The 22,500-nt window shown below is 43.2% G+C and overlaps 3 protein-coding genes across 6 annotated transcripts in view; 2 read left to right on the plus strand and 1 right to left on the minus strand.

Annotated features, from left to right (window-relative positions):
* Positions 1–10,427, plus strand: part of dlk2 (delta-like 2 homolog (Drosophila)) — an 11,085-nt gene extending 658 nt beyond the window's left edge. The window contains exons 2-8 of the mRNA XM_061982483.1: positions 4,870–5,003; positions 5,082–5,117; positions 8,816–8,864; positions 8,942–9,015; positions 9,099–9,229; positions 9,293–9,434; positions 9,496–10,427. Coding sequence (XP_061838467.1) covers positions 4,870–5,003; positions 5,082–5,117; positions 8,816–8,864; positions 8,942–9,015; positions 9,099–9,229; positions 9,293–9,434; positions 9,496–10,189 — 1,260 coding nt within the window. The 3' untranslated portion in view covers positions 10,190–10,427. The remainder of the gene's footprint in view (positions 1–4,869; positions 5,004–5,081; positions 5,118–8,815; positions 8,865–8,941; positions 9,016–9,098; positions 9,230–9,292; positions 9,435–9,495) is intronic.
* lrrc73 (leucine rich repeat containing 73) lies at positions 10,410–13,086 on the minus strand. 2 transcript variants are annotated; one of them, XM_061967088.1, is made up of 7 exons: positions 12,915–13,074; positions 12,435–12,837; positions 12,209–12,369; positions 12,027–12,149; positions 10,925–11,025; positions 10,638–10,848; positions 10,410–10,571 (listed from the first exon to the last, which is right to left on the minus strand). In XM_061967088.1, exons 2-7 carry the CDS (start codon positions 12,746–12,748, stop codon positions 10,504–10,506), a joined length of 978 nt encoding a protein of 325 aa, XP_061823072.1. In that variant the 5' UTR covers positions 12,749–12,837; positions 12,915–13,074; the 3' UTR covers positions 10,410–10,503. The 2 variants fall into 2 exon arrangements, with proteins under 2 accessions (XP_061823072.1, XP_061823082.1); XM_061967098.2 differs by lacking the exon at positions 10,410–10,571 and having other exon boundaries at positions 10,600–10,848; positions 12,915–13,086.
* The window catches only part of mea1 (male-enhanced antigen 1), a 9,689-nt gene continuing 248 nt past the window's right edge, over positions 13,060–22,500 (plus strand). The window contains exons 1-5 of one of the 3 annotated variants that reach the window (XM_061967134.2): positions 13,080–13,202; positions 14,238–14,377; positions 16,343–16,607; positions 21,392–21,500; positions 21,588–22,500. The exon at positions 21,588–22,500 is cut by the window's right edge and continues 248 nt beyond it. In XM_061967134.2, the coding sequence (XP_061823118.1) occupies positions 16,368–16,607; positions 21,392–21,500; positions 21,588–21,742 (504 nt within the window). In that variant the 5' untranslated portion in view covers positions 13,080–13,202; positions 14,238–14,377; positions 16,343–16,367 and the 3' untranslated portion in view covers positions 21,743–22,500. Of the gene's footprint in view, positions 13,203–14,237; positions 14,378–15,838; positions 15,962–16,342; positions 16,608–21,391; positions 21,501–21,587 lie in introns of those variants that run through there. The other 2 variants (XM_061967125.2, XM_061967143.2) reach the window with 2 other exon arrangements.

Here is a 22,500-nt window from a genome sequence, read left to right on the forward strand (position 1 = left end):
CATACAACTACACATCACACAACTACACATCATACAACTACACGCTATAAATCATACAACTACACGATACACATCATATAACTACACACTATATATCATGCAGCTACACACTACACATCATACAACTACACTCTACACATCATATACACACACTACACATCATACAACTACACTCTACACATCATACAACTACACTCTACACATCATACAACTACACGCTACAACTAAAGGGACAAGCGGTAGAAAATGGATGGACGGACATCATACAACTACACACGACACTTCATACAACTACATCATACAACTAAACACTATAAATCATACAACTACACGTCATACAATTACACACTACACATCATACAACTAAACACTATAGATCATACAACTACACACTACACATCATACAACTAAACACTATACATCGTACAACTACACACTATACATCACACAACTACACAATACACATCATACAACTACACGTTATACATCATACAACTACACGTTATACATCATACAACTACACACTACACATATAACTACACACTACACATCATACAACTACACAATATACATCCTATATTTACACACTACACATACAACAACAACACATTCTACATCATACAAGTACACACTACACATCATACAACAACACATTCTACATCCTACAACTACACACTACACATCATACAACAACACATTCTACATCATACAACTACACATCATACAACTACACGCTACAACTAAAGGGACAAGCGGTAGAAAATGGATGGACGGACATCATACAACTACACACGACACTTCATACAACTACATCATACAACTAAACACTATAAATCATACAACTACACACTACACGTCATACAATTACACACTACACATCATACAACTAAACACTATAGATCATACAACTACACACTACACATCATACAACTAAACACTATAAATCATACAACTACACACTACACGTCATACAATTACACACTACACATCATACAACTAAACACTATAGATCATACAACTACACACTACACATCATACAACTAAACACTATACATCGTACAACTACACACTATACATCACACAACTACACACTACACATCATACAACTACACGTTATACATCATACAACTACACGTTATACATCATACAACTACACACTACACATAACTACACACTACACATCATACAACTACACAATATACATCCTATATTTACACACTACACATACAACAACACATTCTACATCATACAAGTACACACCACATCATACAACAACACATTCTACATCATACAACTACACACTACACATCATACAACTACACGCTACAACTAAAGGGACAAGCGGTAGAAAATGGCTGGATGGACATCATACAACTTACTCTACACTTCATACAACTACATCATACAACTAAACACTATAAATCATACAACTACACACTACACGTCATACAATTACACACTACACATCATACAACTAAACACTATAGATCATACAACTACACACTACACATCATACAACTAAACACTATACATCGTACAACTACACACTATACATCACGCAACTACACACTATACATCATACAACTACACGTTATACATCATACAACTACACACTACACATATAACTACACACTACACATCATACAACTACACATCATACAACTACACAATATACATCCTATATTTACACACTACACATACAACAACACATTCTACATCATACAACTACACACTACACATCATACAACAACACATTCTACATCATACAACTACACTCTACACATCATACAACTACACACTACACCTCATACAACTACACACTACACTTCATACAACTACATCATACAACTAAACACTATAAATCATACAACTACACACTACACGTCATACAATTACACACTACACATCATACAACTAAACACTATAGATTATACAACTACACACTACACATCATACAACTAAACACTATACATCGTACAATTACACACTACACATCATACAACTAAACACTATACATCGTACAACTACACACTACACATCATACAACTAAACACTGTACATCGTACAACTACACACTATACATCACGCAACTACACACTACACATCCTATATTTACACACTACACATACAACAACACATTCTACATCATACAAGTACACACTACACATCATACAACAACACATTCTACATCATACAACTACACTCTACACATCATACAACTACACACTACACCTCATACAACTACACACTACAACTAAAGGGACAAGCGGTAGAAAATGGATGGATGGACATCATACAACTACACACAACACTTCATACAACTACATCATACAACTAAACACTATAAATCATACAACTACACACTACACATCATACAATTACACACTACACATCATACAACTAAACACTATACATCGTACAACTACACACTACACATCATACAACTAAACACTGTACATCGTACAACTACACACTATACATCACGCAACTACACACTACACATCATACAACTACACGTTATACATCATACAACTACACGCTACACATATAACTACACACTACACATCATACAACTACACATCATACAACTACACAATGTACATCCTATATTTACACACTACACATACAACAACACATTCTACATCATACAACTACACACTACACGTCATACAACAACACATTCTACATCATACAACTACACACTACACATCATACAACTACACGCTACAACTAAAGGGACAAGCGGTAGAAAATGGCTGGATGGACATCATACAACTACACACTACACTTCATACAACTACATCATACAACTAAACACTATAAATCATACAACTACACACTACACATCATACAATTACACACTACACATCATACAACTAAACACTATAGATCATACAACTACACACTACACATCATACAACTAAACACTATACATCGTACAACTACACACTATACATCACACAACTACACACTACACATCATACAACTACACGTTATACATCATACAACTACACGTTATACATCATACAACTACAAACTACACACATAACTACACACTACACATCATACAACTACACGTCATACAACTACACAATATACATCCTATATTTATACACTACACATCATACAACTACACACTACACATACAACTACACATTCTACATCATACAACTACACACTACACATCATACAACACATTCTACATCATACAACTACACACTACACATCATACAACTTCACGTTATACATCATACAACTACACACTACACATATAACTACACACTACACATCATACAACTACACATCATACAACTACACATCATACAACTACACAATATACATCCTATATTTACACACTACACATACAACAACACATTCTACATCATACAACTACACACTACACATCATACAACAACACATTCTACATCATACAACTACACACTACACATCATACAACTACACACTACAACTAAAGTGACAAGCGGTAGAAAATGGATGGATGGACATCATACAACTACACACTACACTTCATACAACTACATCATACAACTAAACACTATAAATCATACAACTACACACTACACGTCATACAATTACACACTACACATCATACAACTAAACACTATAGATCATACAACTACACACTACACATCATACAACTAAACACTATACATCGTACAACTACACACTATACATCACACAACTACACACTACACATCATACAACTACACGTTATACATCATACAACTACACGTTATACATCATACAACTACAAACTACACACTACACATCATACAACTACACAATATACATCCTATATTTATACACTACACATTATACAACTATACACTACACATACAACTACACACTACACATACAACTACACATTCTACATCATACAACTACACACTACACATCATACAACAACACATTCTACATCATACAACTACACACTACACATCATACAACTACACATTCTACATCATACAACTACACACCACACATCATACAGCTACACACTGTACATCATACAACTACACTTTACACATCATACAACTACACGCTACACATCATACAACTACACACTATACATCATACAACTACACACTACACGTCCTACAACTACACACTATACATCATACAACTACACACTACACGTCCTACAATTACACACTAGACATCATACAACTACACACTATACATCATACAACTACACACTGTACATCATACAACTAATATACATCATACAACTAAACACTATAAAGCATACAACTACACGCTACACATCATACAATTACACACTACACATCATACAACTACACACTACACATCATACAACTATACACTACACATCATACATATGGGCTTTGTACCGAGGATGTCGTTGTGGCTTGTGCAGCCCTTTGAGACACTTGTGATTTAGGGCTATATAAATAAACATTGATTGATTGATTGATGATACAACTACACACTACATATCATACAACTACACACTGTACATCATACAACTACACACTGTACATCATACAACTACACACTGTACATCATAGAACTACACACTATACATCATATAACTAACTACACATTATACATCATAGAACTACACACTATACATCATGCAACTACACACTGTACATCATACAACTACACACTGTACATCATTTTATTCTTGACCTTTACAGCAAGTTGTAAAGTATACATTTTAAAGTGTGTGTGTGTGTGTGTGTGCGTGTGTGTGTGTGTGTGTGTGTGTGCGTGCGTGTGTGTGTGTGTGTGTGTGTGTGTGTGTGTGTGTGCGTGTGTAAGGGGCGGGGTCTCAGCTGCCATTCTGAGAGCGGGATGACCCCCCCCCCTATTGTGCTTTGCCAGGTGGTTTGTGTGTGTGTTGACGCTCACTTCGGACGAGGAACCTCCAGCTGCTCTGACTACGCTTCTTCATGCAGGTTAGAACCTTGGCACGCGGAACCCTACAGACATATTACACCAGTGCGACATCCACACAGGTGTGTTTTTACATTGGAACATAGACCAATTACTTGTTGCTGTGGTTCGGTTCTAAGTCGTTACATTCTCTATTGCAGACGTTCAAGTGGTCACTGCAAAGGTTCATTAACTAGGTAGGTTCTACTCATCACTCTTGACTGAGGAGGTTCTGTTGACCATCTGCTACAGAGCTTGTAGTAGTAATGGCAGAGACCCTAATAATTACTAGAGTGGTTCTTGTGTTTGCCAAAGAGGTTCTAATAATCATTGCAGAACTTCTAATTATGACTACACAAGTTCTAGTAATGACTTCAGAAGTTGTGGTAACCCATTGCTGTCATACGTCCAGTGATCACTGCATAGGTTCTAGTGGTCACTTCAGAGGTTTCAGTAGTGTCTGCAGAAGTTGCAGAGGTTCTATTAATTACTGAAGACGTTTTAGTGATAACTACAGAGGTTCTAGTGATTACATCAGGGGCTGTAGTGGTCATAGCAGAGGTTGCAGAAGTTCTAGATAAAACTGAAAATAGGTTCTACCAACCACTCTTGACTCAGGAGGTTCCGCTGATCTTCTGCTAAAGAGCTTGTAGTGGTAACGGCAGAGACCCTACTACTTTTATTACTACAGGGGTTCTATTGTTTGCCAAAGACGTTCTATTGATCATTGCAGAAGTTCTTATTACCTCAGATTCTGGTGATTACTTCAGAAGTTTTGGTGATGTATTGCTATAGTAGATCCAGTGATCACTGCATAGGTTCTAGTGGCCACTTCAGAGGATCAAGTTGTTTCTATAGAGGTTGTTATAATCTTTCCAGATAACAAGGTTCTAGTGGTCACTGCAGAGGTTGCAGAGGTTCTATTATTACTGCAGACGTTTTAATGATGACTACAGAGGTTATTGTGATTATTTCAGAGGTTCTAGTAGTTATAGCAGAGGTTGTAGTTATTACCGCAGAGTTTCATTAACTATGTAGATTCTCCTAATCACTCTTGCCTAAGGAGGTTCTGCTGATCTTCTGCTAAAGAGGTTGTAGTGGTAACAGCAGAAACCTTAATATTTACCACAGTGGTTCTTGTGTTTGCCAAAGAGGTTCTACTAATCATTGCAGAAGTTCTAATTATGACTAAAATGGTTCTAGTGATTACTTAAGACATTCTGGTGGTCTATTGCTATAGCAGATCCAGTGATCATTGCATAGGTTCCAGTGGGTGCTATTAGAGTTTCAAGTGGTTAGGTTGTTGTAATCTTTCCAGACAAAGAGGTTCTATTGGTCACTGTAGAAGTTCTAATAATTACTACAGAAGTTTTAATGATGACTACAGAGGTTCTAGTGTTTACTTCAGAGGCTGTAGTGGTCATAGCAGTGGTTCTAGTGATCACTATAGAGGTTCAATCACCACATAGGTTCTACTAATCACTCTACACTGAGGTTGTAGTGGTCACTGCTGATGTTCTAATGATCACCTCTGAGGTTCTAGTTGGTTCTTTAGAGGTTGTTGTATTCCAGAGGAACTTGTGGTCATTGTAAAGGTTCTGCTGATCTACTGCTATAAAGGTTGTAGTGGTAATGGTAGAGGTCCCAATAATTACAACAGCGGTTCTATGGTTTGCAAATTAAGTTCTAATAATCACTGCAGAAGTTTTAATTATAATTACAGTAAGTTCTAGTGATTACTTCATAGGAGTTCTGGTGATCTATAGCCATATAGGATCTAGTGATCACCGCAGATGTTCAAATTGCTTCTAGAGAGGTTGTTGTAGTCTCTCCAGAGGATCTTGTGATCATTGCAGAGGTTCTGCTGATCTACTGCTATACAGGTTGTTGTGATCTTTACAGTTGTTTTAGTGATCACAGCAGATGTTATAATGATTACTTCAAAGGTTCTAGTTGTGTCTAGGTTGTTGTAATTTTTCCAGAGGACCTGGTTAATCGTTCTGCTGATCTACTGATATAGAGGTTGGAGTGGTATCGGTAGAGTTCCTCATAATAAATAACCAAAGTGGTTCTAATGTTTTCTTAAGAGCATCTATTAATCACTGCAAAGGTTCTACTAATGACTACTGAGGTTCTAATCATTACTTCATAGTCTGGTGATCTATTGCTATAGTAGATCCAGTGATCACTGCATAGGTTCTTGTGAGTGCTATTAAATGTTTTAGTTTTTTCTAGAGATTCTAGTGGTCACTCCAGAGGTTTTATTAATTGCTGTGTACGTTTTAATGATAACTACAGAGGTTCTAGTGATTAGTTCAGAGGTTTTAGTGCTCATAGCAAAGGTTGGAGGGGTTCTAGTGATCTTTCCAGATGTTCGAGTGATCACTGCAGATGCTCTGCTTGTTTTATAGAGGTTCCAGAGGATCTTGTGGTTATTGCATAGGCTCTGTTGATCCACTGCCACAGAGGTTGTCGTAGTAACGGTAGAGGTCCTAATAATAAACATAGTGGTTCTAATGTTTGCTTAAGAGGTTGTAATAATCACTACAGAGATTGTACTGATGACTACATATGTTCTAGTAATTACTTCAGCGGTTCAGGTTATCTATAGAAATCAAAGTTCTAGTGGTCACTGTTTATGTTTTAACGATCACTTCAGAGGTCATATTTGTTTCTTTAGTTTTCTTTCTAAAGGTTCTAGTGGTCACTGTGGAAGTTCTTATGATTTGATGTAGAGGTTCTAATGTTTAGTAGAGAGGTTCTAGTGGTCACTGCAGAAGTTCTGCTGATTTGATGTAGATGTTCTAGTGGTCACAGCGGAAGTTCTGCTGATTTGATGAAGAGGTTCTAGTGGTCACAGCGGAAGTTCTGCTGATTTGATGTAGAGGTTCTAATGTTTACTAGAGAGGTTCTAGTGGTCACTGCAGAAGTTCTTCTGATTTGATGTAGAGGGTCTAATGTTAACTAGAAAGGTTCTAGTGGTCACTTCGGAAGTTCTGATGATTTGATGTAGAGGTTCAAATGTTTATTAGAGAGGTTCTTGTGGTCACAGCGGAAGTTCTGCTGATTTGATATAGAGGTTCTAATGTTTACTAGAGAGGTTTTAGTGGTCACTGTGGAAGTTCTGCTGATTTGATGTAGAGGGTCTAATGTTTACTAGAGAGGTTCTAGTGGTCACTGCGGAAGTTCTGATGATTTGATGTAGAGGTTCTAATGTTTAGTAGAGAGGTTCTCGTGGCCACTGATGATTTGATGTAGAGGTTCTAATGTTTACTAGCGAGGTTTTAGTGGTCACTGTGGAAGTTCTGCTGTATTGATGTAGAGGTTCTAATGTTTACTAGAGAGGTTTTAGTGGTCACTGTGGAAGTTCTGCTGTATTGATGTAGAGGTTCTAATGTTTACTAGAGAGGTTTTAGTGGTCACTGTGGAAGTTCTGCTGTATTGATGTAGAGGTTCTAATGTTTACTAGAGAGGTTTTAGTGGTCACTGCGGAAGTTCTGCTGTATTAATGTAGAGGTTCTAATGTTTACTAGAGAGGTTTTAGTGGTCACTGTGGAAGTACTGACGTATTGATGTAGAGTTTCTAATGTTTACTAGAGAGGTTTTAGTGGTCACTGTGGAAGTTCTGCTGTATTAATGTAGAGGTTCTAATGTTTACTAGAGAGGTTTTAGTGGTCACTGTGGAAGTTCTGCTGATTTGATGTAGAGGTTCTAATGTTTACTAGAGATGTTCTAGTGGTCACTGATGATTTGATGTCGAGGTTCTAATGTTTACTAGAGAGGTTCTAGTGGTCACTGATGATTTGATGTCGAGGTTCTAATCTTTAGTAAAGAGGTTCTAGTGGTCACTGTGGAAGGTTCTATTTGTCCCTGAACCTCACTTCCTGTGTCGCAGGTCAACATGTTGTGGTCTCTCCTGCTGCTGCTCCTGCTGCCAAGTCAAGGTAAATTTCTTCCTGCTTTGCTTTTCCTTCATCAAACATTTTTCTCCACACGCCATTTTTGGTCCCACCTTTCGAAGGCGTGTCCTCAGGAGACGAGTGCAGCTGTGACACGTCCAACAGTCGCTGTGACGACTCAGGAGTGTGCAGGCGAGTCACAGAGTCGTCGTCCGATCGGCCGCGCGCGACGCCCCGCCTCTTCCTGTGACCTGACTCCGCCCCTCTGCCCGTGTCTAGGTGCGACCCCGGCTGGGACGGCGAGCGCTGCCAACGTTGCGTGCCGACGCCGGGCTGCGTCCACGGAAGCTGCCGGCGACCTTGGCAGTGCGAGTGCCTGCCTGGCTGGGCGGGGCGCTTCTGTGACAAAGGTGGGTCCCTCATTTGCATATTCACATTCCGGCACCAACACCGACGTGATGTCTTCTCTCCAGACCTGGACGCGTGCTCGCGGCAGCCATGTCACAACGGCGCCTCGTGCGTGATGGACGACAGCGGCGACTACACCTGCGCCTGTCCGCCGGACTTCTACGGTCCAAACTGTCAGCTGAAGGCGGGGCCGTGCCTGCAGAACAAGTAACCTCGCCTGGTCATGTGACTGGCGGCCATGTCTCACGTCCTGTTTTCCACGTTGCAGGTCGGCATGTCAAAATGGCGGCCAGTGCGAAGACGACCGCGGCTTCGCGGCCCAGCTGACATGTCGCTGCCTGGCGGGTTTCGGCGGCCCGCGCTGCGAGGTCAACGTAGACGACTGCGCCATGGCGCCTTGTGCCAACGGCGCCACCTGCTTGGACGCCATCAACCGCTTCCTGTGCGTCTGCCCCGTTGGTTTCACGGGACGATTCTGCACGGTCAACTTGGACGACTGCGCCAGTCGGCCCTGCCTGAACGCCGGCCGCTGCCTTGACCTCGCCGGAAGCTTCCGCTGCGTTTGCGGGCTGGGCTTCGCCGGTGTCACCTGCGAGGTGCCGCTGAGGGTCGGCGGCGGGCGCGAGTGGCGAGGACGCCATCCGACCAACGGCGGGAGCACCAACAGCACGGACGCCATCAATGTGCTCTTCAGGGTCACATTCAGCGAGCCCAGTATCGGCCTGTCGAGGGCGGAGCTTATTTCAGTGCTTGTGTTGGCGGGGCTGACGTTGGGCGCCGTCTCGCTGACTGCCGCCGTCGTACTGCGGGGTCATTGCACAGCTTGTGGACACGCCCCCTGGAAGCGGCGGCGAGCGCAACAGATCCATGACGACTGTCACATAAACTTCCTGCACGCGGCTGAGAGGAAGTTGAACTCTGAACCCGCCCCCTCACAGCCTTTATATGCCGATGAACGCTGATGTCAACCATCATCTGGTCGAACTTTTCAAAATAAGAGCGTGAGTTGCGTGAAACACCACTACGCCATTTCCAACTTCCTTTTGTCCCGCACAGACTGGTCCAACGTGGCAACATTCCGCACTCATTCCTCGCTCCTTTAATCAGCGGGTCAAAGGTCAGCGATTGTAGACGCGAACAATATTTTTGAGCACAACTGGAAATATTTGTGTGACAATAAAATCAGGCACTTCCTGTTTATTTATGGGGACATAGTAACATACCGAGTGATTGGCTGATTTCACAAACAGGAAGTGTGTGTGTTGTGGAGGCGGGGTCACATGTCAGTCTCAGCCAATAAGCTGTCATTTAGGGACGTGAGCATGACCGATTGGGGGGCGGAGTCTGTGGGGTGGAGATGACAGGTTAAAGGTTAAAAGTGGACCGGGTCTAGCATGAGGTCAGACTTACTAGTGGGGGCCTGCTTCTTGTCCCTCATTGGAAGAGGCTTGGAGCTGAAGGCGGGGCCTAATCCAAGGGGCGGGCCCCGTCGGTCATCCTCCTCGTCGCCTTCAGTCAGCAGGTCGGCGATCCTGCGCTGCAGCGCTGGACTGACCTGGTTCTCGCTCAGAACCAGAAGTCGCAAACTGGTCGGGAAGTTCTCCACCATGTCCAAGAACACCTGGACACAGAGCCCCGCCCCTTTCTTTCAAAACAAACTCACATAGGGGGGAAAAAACCGTCACATCCTGCTCGACCTGTGCTGACTGGTTGGTGAGTCCGGTTCCCTCCAGGTCCAGAACCTCCAGAGTTCTACTTGACGCCACCGCCACCGCCAGCATGCCGGCAATCTGATCACCTGGGGACGACACCAAGGGGTCAGGAGCAGGACCAGCATTGGGCATACTTGCCAACCCTCCCGATTTTCCCGGGAGACTCCCGAAAATTCGTGCCCCTCCCGAAAATCTCCCAGGGCAACCATTCTCTCGAATTTCTCCCGATTACCACCCGGACAACAACATTGGGGTGGCCGTATAAACAACTTTAACACTGTTACAAATATGCGCCACACTGTGAACCCACACCAAACAAGAATGACAAACACATTTCGGGAGTACACAACAGAACAAATACCCAGAACCCATTGCAGCACAATTAATATACACCCCACCTCAACACCCCCCCTCCATCCATCCATACATCCATCTTCTTCTGCTTATCCGAGGCGTTCCCAGGCCAGCCGGGAGACATAGTCTTCCCAACGTGTCCTGGGTCTTCCCCGTGGCCTCCTACCGGTCAAACGTGCCCTAAACACCTCCTTAGGGAGGCGTTCGGGTGGAATCCTGACCAGATGCCCGAACCACCTCATCTGGCTCCTCTCCATGTGGAGGGGCAGCGGCTTTAGTTTGAGTTCCCCCCGGATGGCAGAGCTTCTCACCCTATCTCTAAGGGAGAGCCCCGCGGAGGAAACTCATTTCGGCCGCTTGTACCCGAGATCTTGTCCTTTCGGTCATAACCCAAAGCTCATGACCATAGGTGAGGATGGGAACGTAGATCGACCGGTAAATCGAGAGCTTTGCCTTCCGGCTCAGCTCCTTCTTCACCACAACGGATCGATACAGCGTCCGCATTACTGAAGACGCCGCACCGATCTCACCATCCACTCTTCCCTCACTCGTGAACAAGACTCCGAGGTACTTGAACTCCTCCACTTGGGGCAGGGTCTCCTCCCCAACCCGGAGATGGCACTCCACCCTTTTCCGGGGGCGAGAACCATGGACTCGGACCCCCCCATCTCCCGAATTCGGAGGTCTCAAGGTTGGCAAGTACGGCATTGGGACCAGGATGAAGCGGGCTCACCGAGTTCGTTGTAGTCCAGGTTGAGGACTCGGAGTTGGGAACTATGAGCCACGGCGATGGCGAGACCGGACCACCCTTTGAAGCTGACGTCCGGGTTAGCACTTAGCGTTAGCTCCTTCAGCCCTGCATGAAAGACGCACATCGTAACACCTGGTGGGTCACGTGACCTGCCAGGCGGTCACCTGACTTGGCTCCGTCGGGCGGCAGCATCCCGCAGACGACCCGTAGCGCCTCGTCTCCCAGCTTGCAGTCTCCGAGGTCCAGACTGACCAGGGCCGGGTGGGCGGAAAGGGCGGGGCTTAGGGTCAGCAGGCCGCTGTCTGATAGAGGGTTGCCGTGGAGACTGGGAAGAGAGGGGGGCATCAGGTCACGAGTGTGCTCTATAGTTGCACTTCCAGGTGTACTCACAGCAAGGTGTGCAGTGAGCGGTTGGCGCCGAGGGCGTGGGCCAGGCGCAGCGCCCTGCTGACTCCGCCCACCACGCCGAGGCTGAGGTTGAGCTGAGCCAGGGACCGCGACGCCGCCAGGCTGGCGCACACGCGGCCGAAGTCGTCGTCGCTGAGGTGGCAGCCGCGCGCGCACAGCAGGCGCGCGCGCTCGCACGCCACGCTCTCGCACGCGAGCGAGACCTCGGCTGCGGAGAGACGCTCGCCGCCGCTCAGCGGGATGGAGGCCGCGACGCGGACATGTTGCGTCACGCACTCCCCGCTGCCGCGTGACATGCTCGACCGTCTTTCTTACCCGAGAGGCGACGTCATCGTGTCGGCAACTCGCCGTCCTCACGCGCTGCGTTTGTGGAGGTTGAGCGTTGCTAAGCGACACAAAGAGCAGAGAGCAAAGAGGTCTCACTCCGAGTGGTTTTTCTCGATCTAGAAACAGCAGACTCACCATGCGGTCAAAGACTAGTTTATACTACACACATGAACGCCATCTAGACTAACATTTCCTGTAAGACAGATGTATATCAATATTTATCAAAAAGTTCATTTATAACTCTCATTGTCAGAAAGTGTTTTAGTCTTATCTTATTCTGACGCAGTTTAGAGATGTTAGATTTCCTGTGCTCTTAATTTGGCGATCTAGTCTGAGACGTCATTTCCTGTTTGTAGCTTTTCTGCGTAATATGGGCTCTTGGGTGATTGTGTAAACAGCATTGTGTGCGTTCCTGACTAAAATGTAAGTATACGTCGAATATAGCACGCTTATTAATGCTAAAATGCCTATGTTGTGTTAGATGTAGCCTTAACCGAGTGTTTGTTTGCAACAATGTTTCTGCTTGACGATATAATTCGCCAGCTCAACTTTCATACATAATACATCTTGTTACACAGTAGTTACCTTATCCTACCACTAGAGGGCGACACAGACCACGTTTAAAGCACTGTCTAAATCAACAGTGCTTATTCTCCATTCATCTCTAATGGACTGCTTTAATAGTCCATGTACATTTGTTTTATAACACATTGTAGAGTATATTATATATAACATTATACATATCCTGTTATAGTATTGCATATTATATTGCCTAAATGTATCCTAATCATTATTTGTATGTGTTTCCTTGACATACTTGCCAACCTTGAGACCTCCGATTTCGGGAGGTGGGGGGTGGGGGCGTGGTCGGGGGCGTGGTTAAGAGGGGAGGAGTATATTGACAGCTAGAATTCACCAAGTCAAGTATTTCATACATACATACATATATATATATATATATATATATATATATATATATATATATATATATATATACATCCTGAAAATATGCAGACAAACTGTGTTGAGATGATTGATACCTCAAACTTGCATAAATAAATATTAAGGAATATAACATAACTTGGCTTCTGAGAGTTTCAAAATGTAATGAATAAAATGCTAAAGTTGTTGATAAACAAGCAATTATTTTAATAATTAAATATGGTCATTTTAAATGAATTATTATGATAATTTAAAATCAATTATTTCAAATATTTTTATTTTAATGTATAATTCTATGACTGGATGTAATAAGAAGTCACGAAAAAATACAATTAATTTTGATGTTTTTAGCAAAATATAGTAAAAATGTATTTAGTTGTTTTTTTTTTTAAATGAATAAATATATTTATTTTTAGGTAAAATAAACATAATAATACAATTTATCTCTAGTCTGGATGATTTAGTTCTTGTCACCCTGTTGTCCTCCCGTCATGAAAAAAGGCTGTCCTCACTCAGGTCGCATGGAGCTGGAGGGGGCGTGGCTTCCAGCTCCGGCTGAAAATCGGGAGATTTTCGGGAGAATATTTGTCCCGGGAGGTTTTCGGGAGAGGCGCTGAATTTCGGGAGTCTCCCGGAAAATTCGGGAGGGTTGGCAAGTATGACCCTTGAGACCACACACACCTATACCACACTTGTTCAACGTCACTATTAAAGAGTGCCTGAAAGTCTCTCTGACCGGAGTCCTTGTCCTAAGAAGATATGGGTACAATAATAACCTAAATAAGAATAATTTAATTATTGAATGAGTTCGGTATGACGTGAGTCATCCTCCCGAATAGACAATCTTTACAGTTGCTGCGTCTTAGAGGAAGAAGAAGAAAGTCACACTGGGCAGCAAGAGTCCAGAAAAAAGGGCAATTTACAGCCTTATTCCAAAATGAAATAAATGATGTTTATCGTCAAAATTCTACACACAGTACCCCAATAATGACTGGAGGTGGGAATCTTTTTTTTTGTATTATTTATTTATTTTTTGTCATTAAAAAATACAATCATGCATGCCTACGGACTGTATCCCTGCAGACTATATTGATATATAATGTAGGAACCAGAAATATTAATAACAGAAAGAAACAACCCTTTTGTGTGAATGAGGAGGAGAGAGTTTTTTTTGGGTTGGTGCACTAATTGTAAGTGTACTTGTGTTTTTATGTTGATTTAATTTAAAAAAAAAAAAAAAAAAAAAAAAGTGTATTTCTTGTGCGGCCCAGTACCAATCGATCCACGGACCAGTACCGGGGCGCGGCCTGGTGGTTGGGGACCACTGTTTTGTAGAGTTATAATTATCTTTTTTTTTTTTTTTTTTTTTTAGAGGCACAAAAAACTGGTCGGGTATTGACAAACTTACATTTATGAAAATAAAACTTAGCCACTGCGATGAGGTGGCGACTTGTCCAGGGTGTACCCCGCCTTCCGCCCGATTGTAGCTGAGATAGGCTCCAGCGCCCCCCGCGACCCCGAAGGGATTAAGCGGTAGAAATGGATGGATGGAAAACTTAGCCAATAGTATAATGAGTTATAATAAATAAATAAATAAAAATAAAAAATTAAAATATATATATATATATATATATATATATATATATATATATATATATATATATATATATCGAGGGTCCTGGGTTCACATATACTGTGTACTTATCTCATAAAATAATAAACGGGAGACATTAGAGCAGATCTGGTCGCCACCATTTCTTTAACGTTACCTTCACACACCTTCTTTTTTTAAATTATTTTATAAACCTTTATTTATACATTTCAACATTTACAAACAGTTGAAAATAATAATCAAAGTAAACACAAAAACAGTACACACACTTTCAACAACCCACCCTCATAGACATCTTACGTCACAGCCCTACGGCAACTCTGGAAAGACAAAACTCCTCCTTACATAATACTCTGCGGTAACTTGGGCCACCCTAAACTGTTTGTTATATATATATATATATATAAAAAAAAAAAAAAAAAAAAAAAAATATATATATATATATATATATATATATATATTTAGCAGTTATGTTGATAATCAAACAGGAATTTTGTCGGTCGGTCAGCGCTGTCGCTCATCTATTACGTAACCAGAAGCCCCGCCTCCATTAGCTAGCCTTGATGCTAGTGGCCGTGCTAGCTCGGTGCAGCAGCTCGCCACGCACAAACAGGTGACTTTCAGCCAGGTGAGGCGCACAAACTTTAAAGTACACAACGTTTAATCATGTCCGCAAACGAATAGATGTGTTTATTAAAAAAAAAATCGTTTATGGTTGGACATCGTAGCAAATTAGCTAGTAGCTTCGCTGAGCCAGGCTGCGGGAATCACAAAGAGACTAAAATGTTTGTTTTCCTCAATATTGTCTTATTTTGTGGTCACCAAAACGATACTGAAAGGCAGTTTTCTATATTTACCTGTTCTGTTGAGCAGACGTTGCGCATGCGCTATACCACCGTGTTGCGTTTACTGGCCTCCTCTCACCACGTACAGAAAGAAGTACATTGAAATGTTAAAGGCGACCAGTAGGTGGCAGTCACAAATAAGCAATATGTGCCATTGGCTACAGGTGTGTTGCAGCGCTGGTTCCCGCCATGGGACCCGAGCGAGTCTTCCCGACCGCCGAGGACGAGGACAAGAGTCCGTGCGACGGCGGCCTGGCGGCGGGGAGTGTGTGGAGCGGCGAGGAGGAGGAGGGCGGGGTGCAAGTGGATTTGGAGGAGGACGACGCCAACAACGCGGCAGAAGGTTACTCGTACCAGCCTCTCAGCCAGGACGGGGACGACGGCGGGGAGGCGCCCTCTCAAGGCGCAAATTTGCAGAACAGGATGGAGGTGAGACCGTGTTGATTTGATTCAGTACTTCTCAAACAGTGGGGGGGCGTGAGAGGCAATAGTGTACGGATAAACGTTCAAATTCTGTCCTAAACCTAAAATGAGGTCAAAGAAAGGGGGGCGTGAGAGGCAATAGCATATCAGCGTCTTTAGTGTTGGTAAACAACTATCTGGAAACAGAGATACAAAAATAATCATTACTTTCGGGGGGAGGGTCATAACAATTATTCTGGCCCCTGTAGGGGGGCGTGAGAGGCAATAGCGTATTAGCATCTTTAGTGTTGGTAAACAACTATCTGCAAACACACAGATGCAAAAATAATCATTAACTTCGGGGGGGAGGGGCATACAAATAAATCTGGCCCCTGTAGGGGGGCGTGAGAGGCAATAGCGTGTTAGCATCCTTAGTGTTGGTAAACAACTATCTGGAAACACATAGTTAAAAAGTAATCATTAACTTCAGGGTGTGGGTGGTGTAAAAAAAAAATTCTGGCCCATGTGGGGGCGTGAGAGGCAATAGTGTACGGCTAAACGTTCACTTCGGGAGGGAGGGGCGTGAAAAAAAATTCTGTCCTAAACCTAAAATTATGTCAAAGGAAAGGGGTGTGAGAGGCAATAGCGTATTAGCATCTTTAGTGACGGTAAACAACTATCTGGCAACAGAGATACAAAAATAATCATTAACTTCGGGGGGGAGGGGCATACAAATTATTCTGGCCCCTGTAGGGGGGCGTGAGAGGCAATAGCGTATTAGCATCTTTAGTGTTGATAAACAACTATCTGGAAACACAGATGCAAAAATAATAATCATTAACTTCGGGGGGGAGGGGCATAAAAATAAATCTGGCCCCTGTAGGGGGGCGTGAGAGGCAATAGCGTGTTAGCATCCTTAGTGTTGGTAAACAACTATCTGGAAACACATAGTTAAAAAGTAATCATTAACTTCAGGGTGTGGGTGGTGTAAAAAAAAATTCTGGCCCATGTGGGGGCGTGAGAGGCAATAGTGTACGGCTAAACGTTCACTTCGGGAGGGAGGGGGGGGGGGGCGTGAAAAAAATTTCCGTCCTAAACCTAAAATGATGTCAAAGGAAGGGGGTGTGAGAGGCAATAGCGTATTAGCATCTTTAGTGACGGTAAACAACTATCTGGAAACAGAGATACAAAAATAATCATTAACTTCGGGGGGGAGGGGCATACAAATAATTCTGGCCCCTGTAGGGGGGCGTGAGAGGCAATAGCGTATTAGCATCTTTAGTGTTGATAAACAACTATCTGGAAACACAGATGCAAAAATAATAATCATTAACTTCGGGGGGGAGGGGCATAAAAATAAATCTGGCCCCTGTAGGGGGGCGTGAGAGGCAATAGCGTGTTAGCATCCTTAGTGTTGGTAAACAACTATCTGGAAACACATAGTTAAAAAGTAATCATTAACTTCAGGGTGTGGGTGGTGTAAAAAAAAATTCTGGCCCATGTGGGGGCGTGAGAGGCAATAGTGTACGGCTAAACGTTCACTTCGGGAGGGGGGGGGGGGGGGGCGTGAAAAAAATTTCCGTCCTAAACCTAAAATGATGTCAAAGGAAGGGGGTGTGAGAGGCAATAGCGTATTAGCATCTTTAGTGACGGTAAACAACTATCTGGAAACAGAGATACAAAAATAATCATTAACTTCGGGGGGGAGGGGCATACAAATAATTCTGGCCCCTGTAGGGGGGCGTGAGAGGCAATAGCGTATTAGCATCTTTAGTGTTGATAAACAACTATCTGGAAACACAGATGCAAAAATAATAATCATTAACTTCGGGGGGGAGGGGCATAAAAATAAATCTGGCCCCTGTAGGGGGGCGTGAGAGGCAATAGCGTGTTAGCATCCTTAGTGTTGGTAAACAACTATCTGGAAACACATAGTTAAAAAGTAATCATTAACTTCAGGGTGTGGGTGGTGTAAAAAAAAAATTCTGGCCCATGTGGGGGCGTGAGAGGCAATAGTGTACGGCTAAACGTTCACTTCGGGAGGGAGGGGCGTGAAAAAAAATTCTGTCCTAAACCTAAAATGATGTCAAAGGAAAGGGGTGTGAGAGGCAATAGCGTATTAGCATCTTTAGTGTTGATAAACAACTATCTGGAAACACAGATGCAAAAATAATAATCATTAACTTCGGGGGGGAGGGGCATACAAATTATTCTGGCCCCTGTAGGGGGGCGTGAGAGGCAATAGCGTATTAGCATCTTTAGTGTTGATAAACAACTATCTGGAAACACAGATGCAAAAATAATAATCATTAACTTCGGGGGGGAGGGGCATAAAAATAAATCTGGCCCCTGTAGGGGGGCGTGAGAGGCAATAGCGTGTTAGCATCCTTAGTGTTGGTAAACAACTATCTGGAAACACATAGTTAAAAAGTAATCATTAACTTCAGGGTGTGGGTGGTGTAAAAAAAAATTCTGGCCCATGTGGGGGCGTGAGAGGCAATAGTGTACGGCTAAACGTTCACTTCGGGAGGGGGGGGGGGGGGGGCGTGAAAATTTTTTCCGTCCTAAACCTAAAATGATGTCAAAGGAAGGGGGTGTGAGAGGCAATAGCGTATTAGCATCTTTAGTGACGGTAAACAACTATCTGGAAACAGAGATACAAAAATAATCATTAACTTCGGGGGGGAGGGGCATACAAATAATTCTGGCCCCTGTAGGGGGGCGCGTGAGAGGCAATAGCGTGTTAGCATCCTTAGTGTTGGTAAACAACTATCTGGAAACACATAGTTAAAAAGTAATCATTAACTTCAGGGTGTGGGTGGTGTAAAAAAAAATTCTGGCCCATGTGGGGGCGTGAGAGGCAATAGTGTACGGCTAAACGTTCACTTCGGGAGGGAGGGGCGTGAAAAAAAATTCTGTCCTAAACCTAAAATGATGTCAAAGGAAAGGGGTGTGAGAGGCAATAGCGTATTAGCATCTTTAGTGACGGTAAACAACTATCTGGCAACAGAGATACAAAAATAATCATTAACTTCGGGGGGGAGGGGCATAAAAATAAATCTGGCCCCTGTAGGGGGGCGTGAGAGGCAATAGCGTGTTAGCATCCTTAGTGTTGGTAAACAACTATCTGGAAACACATAGTTAAAAAGTAATCATTAACTTCAGGGTGTGGGTGGTGTAAAAAAAAATTCTGGCCCATGTGGGGGCGTGAGAGGCAATAGTGTACGGCTAAACGTTCACTTCGGGAGGGGGGTGGGCGTGAAAAAAAATTCCGTCCTAAACCTAAAATGATGTCAAAGGAAAGGGGTGTGAGAGGCAATAGCGTATTAGCATCTTTAGTGACGGTAAACAACTATCTGGAAACAGAGATACAAAAATAATCATTAACTTCGGGGGGGAGGGGCATACAAATAATTCTGGCCCCTGTAGGGGGGCGTGAGAGGCAATAGCGTATTAGCATCTTTACTGACGGTAAACAACTATCTGGAAACAGAGATACAAAAATAATCATTAACTTTGGGGGGGGGGCATACAAATAATTCTGGCTCCTGTAGGGGGGCGTGAGAGGCAATAGCGTATTAACATCTTTAGTGACGGTAAACAACTATCTGGAAACAGAGATACAAAAATAATCATTAACTTCGGGGGGAGGAGCATACAAATAATTCTGGCCCCTGTAGGGGGGTGTGAGAGGCAATAGCGTATTAGCATCTTTAGTGTTGGTAAACAACTATCTGGAAACACAGATGCAAAAATAATAATCATTAACTTCGGGGGGGAGGGGCATAAAAATAATCCTGGCCCCTGTAGGGGGGCGTGAGAGGCAATAGCGTATTAGCATCTTTAGTGTTGGTAAACAACTATCTGGAAACAGAAATACAAAAATAATCATTAACTTCGGGGGGGAGGGGCATAAAAATAATCCTGGCCCCTGTAGGGGGGCGTGAGAGGCAATAGCGTATTAGCATCTTTAGTGTTGGTAAACAACTATCTGGAAACACACAGATAAAAAAATAATCATTAACTTCGGGGTGTGGGTGGTGTAAAAAAAAATTCTGGCCGGGGGGTTTAAAAAAATTCTGACCCCTGTGGGTGGCGTAAAAAGGTGTCCAAGGAAAGGGGGCGTGAGAGGCAGTAGCGTATTAGCATCTTTAGTGTTGGTAAATAATTATTGTAAAACACACGGATAAAAAAAAAAATCATTAACTTGAGGGTGTTAGCATCTTTAGTGTTGGTAAATAACTATCTTGAAACACAGATAAAAAACCAATAATTAAAGTAAGGGGGGCGTAAAAAATTCTGGCCCCTGGGGGGGCGTGAGAGGCAGTAGTGTTTTAGCATCTTTAGTGTTTTTTAAAGAACTGTCTTAAAACACAGATTAAAAAAATAATCATTAAATTTGAAGGGGGGTCAAAAAGAATTCTGACCCCTCTAGGTGGCGTAAAAAGGTGTCCAAGGAAAGGGAGCGTGAGAGGCAGTAGTGTATTAGCATATTTAGTGTTGGTAAATAATTATTGTAAAACACACAGATTAAAAAAAAAAATCATTAACTCCGGGGTGTGGGTGGTGTAAAAAAAATTCTGGCCCCTTTGGTGGGGCGTGAGAGGCGTTATCATCTTTAGTAATGGTAAAGAACTATCTTGAAACACACAGATAAAAAATAATCAACTTTGGGGGGGTGTAAAAAAAATTCTGGCCGTTTGGGGGGCGTGAGAGGCAATAGCATATTTATTGTTTGTAAAAAAAAAACTATCTTGAAAAACACTGATTTAAAAAAAATTATATTAACTTTTTTTTTTTCTTACCTGCAGGTGATGGGCCTTCACCTCCCTGAAGCCCCGCCCCCCGACAGCGATGAGGAGGAGGACACGGTAGGGGCGGCGGCACAGAGAAGCAACGCCTCCATTCCAATGGACGAAGGTATGAGACCTCCCCCAGGTCGACTAGAACGCTTCGACGTCTCGCAGCTTTGTCGCCGCTAACGTCTTGACGCCACTTCCTACACAGCTCACGTGGAGCTGGTGAAGAGCGCCATGGCGGCGGTGGCGCTGCCGTCGCTGGGCGTCCCGCCGTGGGCCCAGGAGATCTCCGACGACCAGTGGCGGGACGTCGTGCAGCGCACCCTGCAGAGCCGCCAGCGTACGCGCTTCAACAACACCTGAGTGGACCCGAGTCGGCGTCAGGACGGCAATGTGACCAAAGCACATTTGTGAGGATGGATTTTTTTCTGACAAAATGTCAAATCATTCCTCAAATGTCACCTGTGTCACCTTTTGTGAAAGTCTTAAAGCGGGGTGTCCAATCTTTTTGACTTGGGGGCCGCATTAGGCTAAAACCTTTTTACGGGGGCCGAGAGCATGTAAAGTCAAATTATATAAACACATATGTATTTAGCCTCTACTTATGTGTATATATTTATATATATGTATATTATTATAGTGCAGTGGTGTCCAAACTACAGCTCGCAAATTGTCGTAAGTTCATCAAAGCAGGGCGGGGTGCTTTCTAATTCATCTAAAAATACCAGGCGGCTATTGATTGCTACTTATTTGCTGCCATCTTGTGGTCAATACAAGTAAATCGGCTCAATGACACTTGAAAGAAGTTAGGAATAAAATGATAAATGGGGTATACTTGTATAGCGCTTTTCTACCTTCAAGGTACTCAAAGCGCTTTGACACTACTTCCACATTCACACATTGATGGCGGGAGCTGCCATGCAAGGCGCTAACCAGCAGCCATCAGGAGCAAGGGGTGAAGTGTCTTGCCCAAGGACACAACGGACGTGACTAGGATGGTAGAAGGTGGGGATTGAACCCCAGTAACCAGCAACCCTCCGATTGCTGGCACGGCCACTCTACCAACTTCGCCACGCCGTCCCAAGAACAGCATTCACTTATATGACCCATTCCAAACAACC

This window comes from Nerophis lumbriciformis, linkage group LG02 (assembly GCF_033978685.3).
Source record: "Nerophis lumbriciformis linkage group LG02, RoL_Nlum_v2.1, whole genome shotgun sequence".
NCBI classification, from domain to species: Eukaryota; Metazoa; Chordata; class Actinopteri; order Syngnathiformes; family Syngnathidae; genus Nerophis; species Nerophis lumbriciformis.

Coding starts and splice junctions, on each gene's coding strand:
- lrrc73 (XM_061967088.1), bottom strand. CDS start 12,748: ATGTCACGCGGCAGCGGGGAGTGCGTGACGCAACATGTCCGCGTCGCG. Junction 12,150..12,208: donor GCCCGACGGAGCCAAGTCAG/GTGACCGCCTGG, acceptor TCTTTCATGCAG/GGCTGAAGGAGCTAACGCTA. Junction 10,572..10,637: donor CAAGAAGCAGGCCCCCACTA/GTAAGTCTGACC, acceptor TCCACCCCACAG/ACTCCGCCCCCCAATCGGTC.